At 38.8% G+C, this 15,993-nt stretch overlaps 1 protein-coding gene across 1 annotated transcript in view; it reads right to left on the bottom strand.

Moving 5' to 3' along the window:
- MYZAP (myocardial zonula adherens protein) overlaps positions 1 to 15,993 on the bottom strand; it is a 60,301-nt gene that overhangs the window by 39,959 nt on the left and 4,349 nt on the right. Inside the window, exons 2-4 of the mRNA XM_061347497.1 lie at positions 14,063 to 14,152; positions 3,987 to 4,145; positions 1,393 to 1,485 (exon numbers count right to left, since the gene is read on the bottom strand). Coding sequence (XP_061203481.1) covers positions 1,393 to 1,485; positions 3,987 to 4,145; positions 14,063 to 14,152 — 342 coding nt within the window. The remainder of the gene's footprint in view (positions 1 to 1,392; positions 1,486 to 3,986; positions 4,146 to 14,062; positions 14,153 to 15,993) is intronic.

Genomic DNA, 15,993 nt, shown 5'->3' with positions numbered 1-15,993 from the left:
GATTATATAAATTATTTTAAACAGAATCCACAAATAGCATGAAAGATGTTAGTCATGTTAACCCAAAGCCAATAAAAAACCCCAACCATACATTATTAGGCAGAACAACGCTTGTGTTTTATTACAGGCAGTGTAAAGTATTAAAAAAGGGGGAATAATGTGCTATTTATGTCAGGGAGTACTTCATAAACTGCTAATTTGCTGCAGAACTAGAGATTCTGTCAGAGCTGATCAGAAACCCTTAATTAAGAGAGATGCTCAGACTCATGCAGGATTTCTACTGGTCTGACAGAAAGATCTGGAAGTGCCAGGTATCACCACTGTGATATTCATCACTAACTGTTCAGTAAGGATCAGCAGCAAAGATGCCAAACCTTCATCTGTATCAGCATTTGCCTGTGTGCATGCTGGGTGGGAGACTCACCTTGTTGGCATCATTAAGACTATTTGACACAGTCTACAGCAACTGAATTTTCTCCCCCTCTTCCTCTCAAGTCAGGGTGATTTTTTTTTGTTGTTGTTGTTTGTTTTTGGGTTGTTTTTGGTTTTTTGAGACTAGTTGCCATAGAGGTACCAGTTTAACAGCAAGTTCTGATCTTTACATATAATAGAGCATGCAGAGAACTGACAGCCTCCAAATGAGGGTGGCAGAAGGGCACAAGTCAGGGTCCCAGTCCCCTGAAGTCAGAATACCTTTAATAGCCAAAGCTTCATCTGAACCAGGGCTGTGAAAATCAATGTTGAATATCAAATCCACAGCAAGTTTTCAGGGAGATTTTTTTGGACCAAAGAACTCAGCAGTTTTATATGAAGGATACTTACTTCTACAGACTGCAGCAGCTTTTATTGCTAAAGCAGCATGTCAGAAGAAAGAGAGGTCACTGAATAACTATTACAAGGTTCAATTAAGAACCGAAAGGCAAGTCATTTTTAGAACTGTCAAGCACTTTAATATCAAAAAATACTGCTGCTTCTTTCACTATAGTGTTTAAACAATAAAGTCAGTAAACCAGAGCAAAGTCTGTTGAAATGACAACAAATTGCACTTTACTCCTGATTATGTATGTTATTCACCTGGCAGCTTCATGGTACAAACATCTCCACTAATTATCAATACACACAGACAATGCTGTTAAGATCACTCTTTTATTTCCAAGAAGCAAGCAATTAGTAATTCCATATATGAAAACATCCCTGTCCTACCTTACCTTCCTGGAGGGGAAAATAAATAAATAAAAATTTAGATGTCACATAAAACAATGCACTACAATGGCTTGAGAAATTATTTCTGCTCTGTTGAAGCAAAAAAAAAAAAAAACCCACAAAATCTTTTTAGATAACACTGGGACAATTATTCTCATATGCCTTACCTCCAAATGAATGTGTACTTACTTTCAGTTCATTTGTAAGCTGCTGTATTTTTCGTTTCATTTCATCATATTCGCCATACATTTTCTTTCTTACTTTTTCCAGAGTTGCCCTAACCTGGTGTCAGAAAAAAAACAAATACCTTTATCAAACTTATTGATGATACTTATACTAGAATGTGACTTTTTGGTTCTGATATGTTCTTCATTGCTACTTTCAGTAATTTCCATTATTAATTTACCTTTTCATCAACAGCAATTTACTCTTAAGAATAAGATGCAAACTTAAGTCTCAAGACTTGTCTATGTAGGGGTGATACAAATAAATGTCTCTGAGTAATTCTAAGCTTCTCTGTGCACACTCAAATGCTTGTAGATTAATAATTTAAATAATAAATTAACCATAATTCACTCTAAGCTGATTACTAAACAAATTAAAATCAATTTGAGCATATGTTTTCATTCTGAAAAAAAAAGAAGCATCCACACATGGATTTAATACACCTTCATACTTTTAAAAGTGGTTAATTAGTTTTCCCTAAGTATCCTTTGAAGATAAACCCTTTAATTTAAGACTTCTAGGCTTGTGCCTAGTTAATATATTAGCATAAATTTATCAATGCAATTTCAAATCTGAAGAACAGAGTAATCATTTTGATTTTATTTAAGAACTAAGGACGTAAATTATACCTTGCCTTCCAAAAAAGAAAAGATGGGGGGAGGGAGGGAAAGCAAGCTGGAAGACAGCTTGGGCTTACATGCCATTGCAATCATGCACACAACCAACCTTCTCAAGAGCACACATTGTAAACACTAGTTAAATGTTTGCCTACAGTTTGCGTTCCAGCTATATAATTCAAACTCCTCTTCCCCCCACTCCCTATCAAACACAGACTGATTGCAGATAATCTAGGGCAACAAGGTTACCTCCTTGCTGCACAAGCTTGGGGAAAGTGCAAAGGGAAAATAGTAGGGCCTTATAGAAGAGGGAATGTTTCTAGCAGCTCTGTAGTATACCCACTCTCTCCCAGAAAGAGGAGCATTGGTCACAAAATCTATGCAAGAGGTAAGCCCAAGCCTACCCCAAGCTACATGGTCCCTTTAGGATAAGAAACATGAAAAGTAACCGATTCCTTCACTTCACCTCAGAAAAAGTCCCTTGCCCTGTCCCTCCCCACGCATGCGCACATGCACACATCCCACTCTCCTTCTTGCAAGGTACATATTTGACTCAGCTACAGAGGAAACTGTCAGTAGTTCTGACGTGGCCCATCATTTCTGGTTTAAGTCTTCATGTATGTAGTATAAGCTGAGGACTTCGTTTAAGACTACTTTTAAAGATGAAACTTATCTGGCAGACCAGAGTTCAGCAGCTAGCATAGCTGAACACAGCTGCCAGAAAAGAGCAAGAGCCAGTCCATCTCTTCCTATGTTTTTCCCACTTTTTCCTGTAAGGATCAGTACTCTGAACATACACACAGACACAGAGGACATGCAGTCCACCTGGTCTGACACATCCCTCCATGCCACAAGCCAGCTGTGAACAGCAGTAGGGCAGCCCAGCAAGCCAGGCCTCATGCAGATTCACCCATCCTTGACACCACCCCACCAGGGCAGGCAAACAAGCAGGCAGGCAACCAGCTGACTCAGCTCACATGCCATGTGTGCACTGCAGTGGTGACATACCCTAACTGTGAGTGCAGGAACTTGAGCATAGTGAATGCTAGGAGCAAACAACTGTGTATAGCAAAGGAGAAAAGCAAGAGCTGATAGCTGGAGATCAGGCAGATGTAAGAGCACACATAATTATAGTCTCTTACACTGCTGGTTTGACTCAGTGTTACTCCCTTTTATATCAACTCAGTTTGCACTTGCATCTCTGTAACACATAGAGCAATAACTTCCTGAGTGGTGAAGGTGGATGGAAAGAGAAGGTCGGACTATTTGCCTTAGGCTAATTAGGGGGTAATTCCAAAGCCTGTGAGCCAAGGACTGATGGTCAAAGAGATGCTGAGTTTCAAGCACAGAAACCAGCCGTGTCAGAAATGCCTTTTTTTTTTTTTCTTTCCAGGAGAGCTTCTGCCAATTATGATAAATGAGCATGCACAGAGAAAGTAGTACAAAGTCATCCTTATTAGGCTGACTATTTTAAGGCTGCCCCAAAGTATACCCAAGTGATTTTACTGTGTCACCTAATTTAGGAGCCTTTTCAGAACTGGGGATTTGGGAACAGGGGGGAAGCAGGAGAGGAGAGAGTTTATCCTTTAGGGTGTCTGCCTGTATAGTTTCTTCTGTATGACATTTGAAACTCTGAAGGCTTCAGGACAAGAACTTCAATATCTGTTTGGCAGTCCACACACCCAGCTGAGGCCCAGTCAGCAAGCACTAACAAGTATCAGTTGGCACAGAGACCCTGAGTATGGACTGCACAGTTCCCAGGTATAGAGCACCCTTTTTTCCAACTCAAACACTAATAAATCAAGTCTTCAGCTTAGAGTAGGTTCCCAGCTAAGATTTGGGTGTTGGGCTAGACATCAGTCAACCCATATACACTCACAGCTCTACAGGAATATATGGAAAGCATATTTGACAAATTTTGAAGCTGAAAGCATAACTCACTTCTTTAATGTAATTCATCTCCTCTTTCAGCTGATCAGCTGACCAGCCATAAACCACCATTTCTCTCTTATGGTTGTTGTCAGTTCGGTGCACAACACCATACACCATCCCATGAGAGAGCTTCCCTGGAGACATGCCATTAGGTACATGGTAGAGCTCCTTAAAAATATAAAAAAATAAGAAAGTTATTTTTAAGTCAGTACTAGAATAAAAAAATAACAAAAATACAGTATCACAGGACCACAGGAGACAGTCAACTCTAGTGAAAGCACAGCAGTACCTAAGAACACTCAAATGTTTTGGGGCCAGACACTAAACCTTCATGGTTTTAGGAAGATGAATGACCAATTTATACTTGATGCAGATGATAGAAATGTCTCATTTCCAGTGGCTTTAATGGAATTGATATAGATATAGATAGAGACAACAGGCTGGATTTGTGCAGGGAGAGGTAAAGGCATGTGAGAGAAAAAGTTATCCTGGCTTACTTTAATTCACCAGTACATGCTACTAGAAAATGTTCTGCATTCTTTTAGCTCTCACAGTTCCCTTTAAACTCTTACAACCACGGAACTGCCCCTCACTAATCAAACTCCCTCCTGCAGGAAATATAAAAATTCACAAGTTCAATCAAAATTATAGAAAGCTCTCAGAAGAAACGAAATAAAAACATTTTAAGCAAGGTCCCTTAAGCAGAGCTCAGAAAATACTTGTTTATATTGGAGATAAATAAAGTAGAATTTCAGTTTGCATTTAAAGCTAACTAAGAACCTCCAAAGCAATCAAATATTCATTTCAAGGCTGCATTGCTCTTATAGAAGTTCTCAAACTAACATTGTAAGAGCCAAAGCAAAGCTATGAAAGAGCATTTATGTGGGTGTTTCAGTGTTGTTAACTATTGTAGGAGGATAAAAGTTTGAAATCAGGTCTTGATAGGTAAATAGAAAGGCTATTTTAAAGTGCCAACATTTGTTATTCTAATGATCTCCAGAAATTTGTAAAACAATAATTCTGTGTCTTTCTTTAAGGCACTCTTTGCAACAGACCCCCCTTACTCATCTCATCAATGTACTTAGTAACAAAAATACCCATGCTAACAGTAGGAATCATTTCCCTTGGCATGTAAATAAATATCTGCAAGGTCAGATGGAACCATCACCTCCCTTCCAATCAACCCAGAGAAACATCCTTCTGTAGCAATCATCTGAAATGAGTCAGCCTCCAGAATAACTAATTTCTTCTCTTGATTACAAAGAATTAAAAAACATAGCTTAGATGAAGACATCCACATTATTATTTAAAAAAAAAAAAAGGAAAAATGATTCTTACCTAACTTTGAATATTTGCAAACTAGGAACCTAAAATTAGGGATTATTTCTGAATAGAAAGTTAGAAAGACGCAGTCTTGGAAACGCAGTTGTTACTGCCTAGCTTTGCACCTTGTTTTTTAAAGGCCAGTGCCAGAGATAAATCAGTCTTACACTGGATATACCAGGACATGGCTAAATTTGGGAATATTTACTACATAGATCTTACAGCATAATCTGCTTGGGTTTGTTTTGTTGTTCAGTAATGACACTGTAGGAAAACCAACAAACTTTGAGATTCTTTACTAAATTAAGAGTCTAAGCAGTGTCTAATACTGTCTTTGACACTGAGCAGAGGCTGAAAGAGATGATGCTCAGCATCTTACATCCATCTGCAGCTGCACTGTAGAGAGTCTCCAGTCCTTCACCATGACCGACAGTGGGGATAGCATCTGCAGTCTAAAGCTGTACCACTTTCAGCTTTTAGCAGTCAAACTAACACAACTATGGTAGCAATGTAAGAATAAATTCTTCTTTGGGCAAGAGAAAAATGAACAGGAAAATCTACTTGCATTAAGAAAAATGGGTAAAGACAGACATCTGGTTTATACTGCCCTCCCACATGGTGTTGAGATGTTCTCAACACTAAATCCTACAGTCCTTTCCTACACCATATCATTACTGGCTTAACCATCCTGCTAAAGCTCTGGGTGTGTGTGCAAGGCTGGGAGTGAGACAATCACAGAGCAGATGCCTGATAAAGAACATTTCAGGCAAAGAACATTTCAGGCAAAGAACAACAAGGCTATAAAGCAATCATTTAAAAAGAGCCTTAAAACCACTTAATGGAAAAACGTTGGCAACCAGCTTTCCTTACATGATATCATTTTGCACTTGGAAAACATTATATGCAAAGCTTCACATCCTGATAATCAGAAGTTTCGTATTATGTATTATTGGGGGGTTTGTTTTGCAGTTTGGATGCATACAAACAAAAAGCCCACACCTGATTTTTTGAGAGTAGAGAGAACAGAGAAACTAGATGGGGACATGACTCAAAACTTTTCTGTGTTTGTTTGTTGCAGGGTTGTACATTTTCTTTGAGTGTCATTGCAGCTCCCTCCCCTGCATCTGTGTAAAGGGATTACAAACAAGTTTCCATGTTCCTGATAACCAGAAGAATAACCACTTTGATTGCTTAGAGATTATTAAGGTGCCAGACACTGAATTCATAATTCCATACCCTTTACCCATGGTCATTCCTTTTTTATGAGATGAACAGCTGAATACCAGCAACTACTAAGATCCTTTGTGCCTCCAAAACATTAGCAGAATTGTTTAAGATGCTATTTGCAGAGTTCTGGATGAAAATTATGAGCAAGTTCCTTATTTTTAGAATATTATTAACACATTCCTAGAGAATGTGCTCATTTGAAGTATCCCCCCCCCCCCCAAGGAAACACCTACAAATTCAGACCAATGGGTTTGCAGCTGGAGAATCACCCCTGTTTCTCTGGTTAGTAACTCTTAATTTCCACTTAACGACCTCTTGTTTCAGGGTTCAGCATATGCCTTGACAAAATAGGGCTAACCTGATATAGCCTCCTCTTAGAGGAAGGGTTACAATCAGAAAACTCTGCTCAATGCAGGTTTGAGAGGTGGATAGGTTGCTTTGCTTGTTGACTTGTTTGTAATATACCTTTGCTTCTAAAGGAGGCCTTGCTGAAAGGCTGTTTCTCAAACTGCTCCACAGAACTGCATCAGTAAGTACTCTTCAAGTATTCTGCAGTTTGTCTCCTGTCTTAAGCTACTTCCACCCACCTTTCTTTATTTTCCTCCCTTCAGTGCCTTGTCCTCTGCTCTTCCTCTGTCACATCTTTTCACTTGGACAGATCTTGCATTTTCCACATCCCCAGAGACTACAGAGTGTTTCTAAGCCAAGTATTTTTCATTGTTTTCTTCATGTGCCATGCATATCCACTCTCAAAACTTAGATATTTTTCTGAGAAGGTCCTTGCCTGTCTCCACTCTGATCTGCAGCAAGGCATCTCAGTGATGATAAGAGAATAAGTAATTATGTGCAAGTATTTAGGAGCAAGTAAACACTGTAACCAGGGCTTGAAGATGGAAGGTTTCATTAGATTAGTTAGCCATTCCTGTTTAAGGTCAAAGTATCAGCCAGCTCCAGTGAACAGGGAAGTTCTCTCTCCCAACCTGCCTATGCACTTCCTGCACTGGAACAAGCACAGTTGTTGCCTCAAATTGTGCTAAAAATCCCTTCTAATGTGAGCTGCTGATCTGAAAAGGCAAACTTAGCTTCAGCAATTTGTGACTGTTTCTTCATACCTACAGTCAGTTATATGACAGACCAAGGTAATAGCAAGAACACATCATGTTGACGCACATGTATACAGCAGCTTCCAGGAACATGATTTGTCTATGTTGCAGCAACAGTCATGTTGCATTTGGTGTGATCATACAGCATGTACTAAAGAAACACCATGTTTACTTAATATTTAAAACAGAAGCCTACACCCCAAGGTTGCAAAAGTGTTGATAATTGCCATGTATCCTGTTTATGTCTGTGTCCAAGGAAGTAGCCCAAGTAGCATAAAACATGTGAAGCAAAGACACTATCAACACTAAATATGAGTTGTTAGCTGCTTTTTGTATTGCCAATTATTTTATTGACATTATGTAAATAACACCAGGGGATGATTTGCTTCCCAGTGTTTCTTCATCAGTTTTTGAAATGTAAGTCAGATACCACCACACAATAAAATAAAACTAACATAATGACCGGCACAATTCTGGGTTTAGTACTCATATGGCCTTAGCATTTTGTTAAATTGTGCTCTTCTTTACCTACGAAATCTAGCAACTCTTCTCATAACCCGAAATGTATCAGCTAAGCAAGGCTTTATCTTTTCTTCAGCTGCCACATTAGGGAGGTTTCTGAAATATCCAGTTATGTTTTGCTTGTTCACTAGTTGTATACAAGGAAAAAGAAAATCCACATTCTTACTTAGCTTACATATTTTCTGTTCAGTAAAATGACAAATTTATGTTATTGAGCTCACCAAGGAAAGTTGCTGTGCTCTGACAAAAAGCAGCTGTGTAGTCCTCTGCAGCCCATGAAACTCATGTTACATTTAGGGATGTTTCATATATAAATAGTATTAAAACAGGGAATATATGCCAAGACACAGACATGAGCATACTTGGATTCATGGTGCTAAATAAGAAGCATCATTTAACACATTCCCAAAAAATAGAAGTGACAGGCATTACATGAAAGGCTTATCCACTCAATGAAATCTGTACACAGAACAGCAATACTTGTACACTAAGAAAGCATGATCAAAAAAATACAGCAGTAAGCACAGAAGTCAGTGAAATTCTTTCTGTAGTTTTCATGTAACGCCGTTTTAATGTATGTGTTGCATAATTAGTACACATCAAAAATCAAGCAATCAGTGCTGCAGAGGCTGAAAAACCCATTAGCCACCTCTAGCAGGTGAGCCACGTTTGTTATGACACAACTGCTGTGCTGATGGGACTGAGCTGGCAGCAGCAGATCAGCAGAGAAAATCAGCACTGTCCTAAATTCAACATGCACAAATGATCCAGGTCTCACACAAGTTTCTGCTCGATTCTCTCCATCACATACAGGAGCAAATTCCCCTTCTGGCTTCTTTACAGCCTACTTTTTTGCTGGGGAAAAAAAAAAAATTAAAAAAAAAAAAGATGTTTGCTATGCTTCTGTATTCCTGCTTAGGAAGCAAGAAGAGTTTCACCTCTTGGTTGTGATGTTTTAAAAGCATAAGAAAATTAAAGAGTTTGAGGATACATACAGCAGAAGTACCAATGAGAGTTTAGGACTAAACACTGTTTCAAGCTCTGTTTGAAAGCTACAAAGACAGGAAAGTGACACAAATTTCTAGAGTGTTATCTCATTTTAATTTTCATGTTCATGTGTCCTAATGAAAACTAAAAATGTGTGTATACATGTCTCCATATTCTACCCTCGAATGCCTAGCTGCAGCTTGCAGTGACACTTCCAAATTTAGCCACGCCAGTGAAGAAAGGGGCTGATGGATAAAAATAAGCCCAATCCCAAACAGGGACAATACAATTGTCTAGTAACCCTTCATTATGCAAGACAAGGCAGGCTTCAGTCATACAGATTTTACATACAATCCAGCACGCACAATATTCCTTTGTACTTCTTGGTGAAGAAAACAGCCTCACACTACTGTCATCCATTGTCTATGATTAACAGAAGTAATGGAACAAAATGAGGATAGTTTCAGATTCTCCCTATGTAAGTGCTAGCAACTCAGAAATATTTAGCAGTAGGCTTTTAGCCTGTAAAAAGCAAACAAACCAATCAACCAGCCTCTACTTGTGACTTCAATTCTCATATGCTTCTTTCAAGGTATCATGCCTAAATATGAATACAAAAATCCAATTTGAGCACAAGCTCAGACCCCTTTCCATTTTTGAGACCAACTTCTGCATACCATCTGGCAGCCCTTCACAAAAGACAGGGAGAGGCTATCCTAGTACAATAATGCCTGCAGCAATTTTGTTACAACAAAACTGCCCAGCTCCATCACTCTGTTTTAATTTCGTACACTGATTCATTTTTATTTTATGGATGTATAGCAATAAAAAGTCTATCTGGAAACCTAATGCACTGATAATAGATATAATGAAATACAGCATACATTTGCTGTTAAACTTAGACTACAATGAATAAGGCTAAGCTAACAGCTACTAACACAATCAGTGAAGTGGTGATGTCTGATCTGATCTCAAGCTCCAAAAAAAGTTACTGGGAGGATCAACACTAGCAAGAGCTTCTGTGCAGTTCACTAGCGGATTTTGCAACTGAAACATCTCTTAATAGTACTGAGCCCCAGAAGGATACAGAAAAGTAACAAATAGTAAACCATCACTATGTCACATTAGGGCAGCTCAAAATCACCTCCTCCTAATGAAAGGTTTGAAAGAAGAGATTACAAGCAAATGTCATGCCATAGTATATTTATAGTTTTCTGGCATTCCCTCTGACACAGCAAGATCCCTGCTCTCTTCCCTCACCAGCAGCAGGCAGAGGCAGGGGAGGCTGTCTTACCCTGGCACTTGTCCTGCCCAAACAGGAGATCCTGGCAGCCAGGATCAGACTGCCTGATCTGCCCGAGTGCTCCACCAAATACTGTACAAACCCAAGAGCTACCCTGCAGTTCATTTCTGTAAGTCACACTAACATATTTTAAACACATGTTCCATTTATCATGTTCCCATTTTCCCCATACTTGGCACTTAAAGACAGCACAGAACTCCGGATTCCAACAAGAGACCTGCTGTTAAATTTGATTCTTGGTGAAGCTGTATTTTTTTACCTTAGATTATAAAGTGCAAGGCAGAAAACTGAGCAGCCCCTTAATTTCTCTCTGTTATCCCTATTTCCAAAAAGGGGGCACAGTTCTCATAGGACTGCAAGGATTATCTAACATTTGTAAAACCTGTTATTCTCTAAGTGCTTTGAACAACTTCATCAACACTAAGTCAGTTGAACATGGACAGATCAGCACAGACACAGAATCACTGCTTGTAGGAGATGCTTTATTTTTTTAATTTAAATTTTGCAGTAAAAGCATCACAGACTTGTCAAGAGCCCTGTGTGCACTGTACGTTATTGTGCAATCCATTCAAATACATAAAGCAATACATTACATAGACAAAACCCTTCAGGTAACACATTACTGTCTTGTTTTAGAGACATGAGGAAAAAGGGGTTCATGATTTGATTTTTTTGTACCTGCTTCTATGCACTATGACTATTTGTAGGGCTATTTTTTAAATTACACAAAGACCATAAGACACAAGTCAATAGCACAGTTACTCTGTGTTCCCTAATTGCTATGAAATTGACTAATCGGATCCCACCTAGCTCTGAAGACAGCACGTATGCTTTCTAGAAGTCCTTAAACTGTGCAAAAGTACTGAACTTCAGAAAACTACTCAAAACATACAATAACTAAATTACATATCACTTTTATTTGTCTCAACTAAAAAGGACCCATCACTTAAAAATCACTGTGCAATATACCAGAATGTAAGATGAGCCAGATAACTTATTTAATATCTTAACATACTCTGATATAAACCCCACTTGCCTTTATTTCTATTACAGGGGAAATACAGGTCTCATCAAATACAAGGTCCCACAGGAAAAAAAAAGTAGTCACATAAGAAAGTCACTACAAACTGTCCAAGCCCTAATCATTCACACTTCTTTCTTATTATTACACTACTCAGCACAGTAAAATGAGTAAGCCATGAGTCAATATCCATCCTCCTCAAAAACAAACTGACATTACTCTTAGGGCAATGAACCCATATGCTTAGGCCAGTCTCAAGAGTTTCTGCAGATCCAAAGTAACAAGAGACTGATATATTAAGCAGTGAGGGAAGCTACTCTATGTGCTATAAATAAACACCTCTTTATAAAACGAATTATTGCTATTTAATGGTGGCTTAAACCTAGTTTGCATTGAAGCCTCTTTCATCCACTCTGTAAGTAACACTTCTACATCCTCAAGGACCGATTACTTTGCCAAAGCAGATCCTGTGGTTTAACTGCAATTGGCAAGTAAGTGCCACACAGCAGCTCACTCACTTCTCTCCCCCCACCCTGGTGGGATGGGGGGGGAGAGTCCGAAAAAGGTAGAACCCATGGGTTGAGATAACAAGAGTTTTAATAATTTAAATAAAGTAAAATATAATAATGAAAAAAAATAACAACAATAACGATAGGGAAAAGAGAGAGAAAGAGAGAAACAAAATTCAGGAAGCACAAGTGATGCACAATACAATTGCTCACCACCTGCTGACACCTAGCCCAACCCAAGCAGCAATCGGTGGCTCCTCGCCAACACCCCTCAATTTATATACTGAGTGTGATGTTTAATAGTATGGAATATCCCTTTGGCTAGTTCAGGTCAGCTGTCTTGGCTGTGCTCTCTCCCAGCTTCTTGAGCATCTGTTCACTGGCAGAGCATGGAAAACTGAAAAGTCCTTGATTTTGGGTAAGCATTACTTAGCAACAACTAAAACATCAGTGTGTTATCAGTACTGTTCGCAGACTAAAGCCAGAACACAGCACTGCACCAGCTACTAGAAAGAAAATTAACTCTATCCCAGCCGAAACAAGGGAAGCAGTGTATGAAAAGCTGAGTGTATACAAGATTCCAGCACAAGAAATATCTGAGAAGGAATCTTTATCTTGACCATTTTTGTTTGCATTTACTTTTATTGCTTTAAAATGCTTGTCTTTGAACCATTTTACAGTTATGTTCACTTCTGAATATCACCAAGAAATTCTTTTAAATAAAACCTATCACTGTTTTGCTTCCTAATGTCATATTGCTACTCAGACACTGCCTCTGGCAAACTTAGCCAACTTCTTGTTTAATTTTGGTTTACCAAAGTGTAAATGTGGTGAAGTTGTGGAGCCTGTCCAGCTTCCCTTTCTAGTCTCTCTCCGTCCTTAAGACAAATTAAACATCATCTATTGTTCTGAAACAGCTCTTAAAGAACTAGTTCTACACCAAAGCAGCTGTAAGATTTTTTGTGTGTGTACACACTTCTGAACCATTCTATGCACATGACCTTCAAATCACTTTCACTTCAGAACTATCTTGAATTCTTTATTTTGTATTTCCTATTAGTACATGTCCTGGGTTCAGCAGTAGCAGTCATTTTTCTCCTTCTTAGTAGCTGGTGCAGTGCTGTGGTTTTGATTTCAGCCTGAGAACAACACTGATACACCAATGTTTTTAGTTGTTGCTCAGTAATGTTTACCCTGACCAAGGACTTTCTGAGTCTCATGCTCTGCCAGGAAGGAGGGGAAGCCAGGAGGAAGCAGAGACAGGACACCTGACCCAAACTGACCAAAGAGATATTCCATACCACAGCACATCATGCGCTGTATATAAACTGGGGACAGTTACCTGGAAGGGCGAGATCACTGCTCGGGTCAAGCTGGGTATCGGTCAGTTGGTCATGAGTGGTTGTATTCTCTTCCCTTGTTATTTCCCTTATCATTATTATTACTATTGGTGGTAGCAGCAGTGGTTTGTGTTATACCTTAGTTACTGGACTGTTCTTATCTCAACCCGTGGGAGTTACATTCTTTTGATACTCCTTCCCAACCCTCCGGGAGCGGAGGGCGGAACAGGGGGGAGTGAACGAGCGGCTGTTTGGTTCTGAGTTACTGGCTGGGCTTAAACCATGACAGTACATCACCCATTACCAAAATTAGCTGACACAGCAAAACATCTGGGTTTGAGCTCCCTACACATCAAGGCTCAAATCTAGCACAGTCTTAAGCCTAGTGAAATATAAAATCCCCTTCAGGTGAGGATCAAGATCCTGTTTAAAGTAACACCTGTTATTGATAGCAGTTTCCTACTCTTTAATATGTAAATACTAAACGATCAAGTCTTAAAAGTACCTTAGTCACAAATCACCTACAACCTCTATGCTGTTCCTCTACTACTGTCCCACTTTACATACAATTTTGCTGTCCTCAACTGCAAGGCCCAGGCTTAAAGTTCAGAGCTGACTTGCTCAGCTTCCACATGTTCTGTGGTCTTCCGAGATCTGGGCTTTGGGCTCCCAAAACAACTGAATTAGCTTTTGTGGATGACAACATTTAGTCCTTGTTTATACAGAATTCAACTGATTCTCAAAACTTACGTTTTTCTTTCTTTCAGGTTCCTTTGCTCCCTGTTCAGGCTGTGAGCCTTCATCGGGAGGTACAGTCAAGCGTAACCTACAGACATTCATCTGAAAGAAAAAGGAAGATTTGCTTTTAGATTTACATGTTAAAACCAGTTATTTTAATAACTTATATTACAGAATGAACTGTACCAACATTCAAGTTTTAATTTAGTATTTTTTACCTGCTGCCTCACAGCTGACAAAAGATTCTTTTTTTTAAAGTTGGAGGGGGTTTTAGCTGGCAAGAAATAATTCAAGGGCATCCCCATAATTACATACCTGAAATAGCAAAAATCCATTTCAATCAACAACGTGTTCTTATGTACTCATAAATGACATTGAGAGCTGAGATAACAGAACAATGAACAGGATTTTATAGTTTCTCAGTTTGGTTTGCAGATTTAGCATACTTTTAATCTTCAAAGGCGATTATTTAGAAACATAATGTGTATTCTGGACTGAATGCTTCTTTTTTGTTCAATATGTATCCAAGCATTTGATCCAAGGATACTTTAGCACTGCAATTCCACTAAGCGTGAATAGGGATATTATTGAAATCTGATACATACAAGTTGTTTGCAAAAATTAAGCTTCAAAACACTTCAGAGAAAATTTAAGAGGTATTGTTTCCTATCCAATTTCAAAAAAGCCATTCTCTCACTGAGGAAAGAGGCCAGTGGGGTTGATACCTTTCTACGCCCAATTGCAGTTTGTCTTGCTTTTGTCTGAGATCTTTGGTGTAATGATATTCTTCAAACAACACATTCCATACCAGAAACTTGATTAAAACTTTCAGTCTTTGTCCTGTTCATGAGATATTTTCATGGAAAACAACTGCAAGTCCTAAGCAGAGTACAGGAAATAATGAAATGAGAAAACTGTCTATTCAAATTTGAAGCTGTTCATTGATAACAAACTCTTAAGGCTCTTTCTCAAGATGTCTAAAATACCTTCTTCATGATTACTGTGGGTCATCACCACTGTTCTTCTACAGTCCAGAATCTCATTAGATCTAGGTCTCTCTCTTTTCTCTTAACTACCGACTTCAGTCATGTGTAATGTGTACCTTCTCTCTGAAATACATCTTTCAATTGCACTTGTCCAAGCTCACAGCTTGTGTCCTGGTCACCACAGTACTTCCTTTTGCCTTGAAAAGGACAAGCATGTCTGCTCACAGGCATTCAGAGCACAGCAGCAAAGTACTTTTCACAGACCCCAAATTTTACCATTTTATAATTCACTTCTTCCAACTATCTCTCATACCAGTTAAGCTAACTTGACTTAACTTTCAAGGCTCTTTACAACATAACCTCCTCAGAGCACCACTACTCAGCATGACAAGGATTCCTGTTTTCCCTGTTTCCAAACAATGTACCTTTTTTAACTTTACCAACAAGTTTTAACCTTTTCTTCTTCCCAAGCAAAAGCAGTTGGAATAACTACCAGCAAATACCTGCAGCAATTTCACTATTTTAATTCCACCCTTTCTTTAAATCTGTTGAAACAACAAATCAACAGTGTTTAGACTACTGGTATGCTGCCAACTGGATTTTAAAAATACTACTTTGTATTGCTTTACATCTTCCCCTCAGTTTGCTATTTCAGGTCTGCAAGGCCTTCTACCAATAAGGAACAGTGTCATGAAACACACATACGGTTCCTGTAAAATACGTTAGCTGTGTCCATATTATAAAGATAATCAAGGTGAAATATAATCTACTCTTTAGACACTTTTATGGAGGCTACTTTTTGTGCAGTGGGCTCCTCACCATTAATTCGTCATTCACCCACCAGCTAGCAAATCGAGAAGAAGCCACAGAGAAAGTGATATAAGCCCCCCAACACTTAGTGTAAAAGAGGCTATGCTTTCACATTTGCTAAAGAATTCTGAAACAATGTGTTTTAAA

This window comes from Neopsephotus bourkii, unplaced genomic scaffold (genome assembly GCF_033783945.1).
Source record: "Neopsephotus bourkii isolate Nb327-2 ecotype Australia unplaced genomic scaffold, CSIRO-AGI_Nbou_v1 NB_318, whole genome shotgun sequence".
NCBI lineage: Eukaryota > Metazoa > Chordata > Aves > Psittaciformes > Psittacidae > Neopsephotus > Neopsephotus bourkii.
This window is presented reverse-complemented; position numbering and strand designations above follow the sequence as displayed.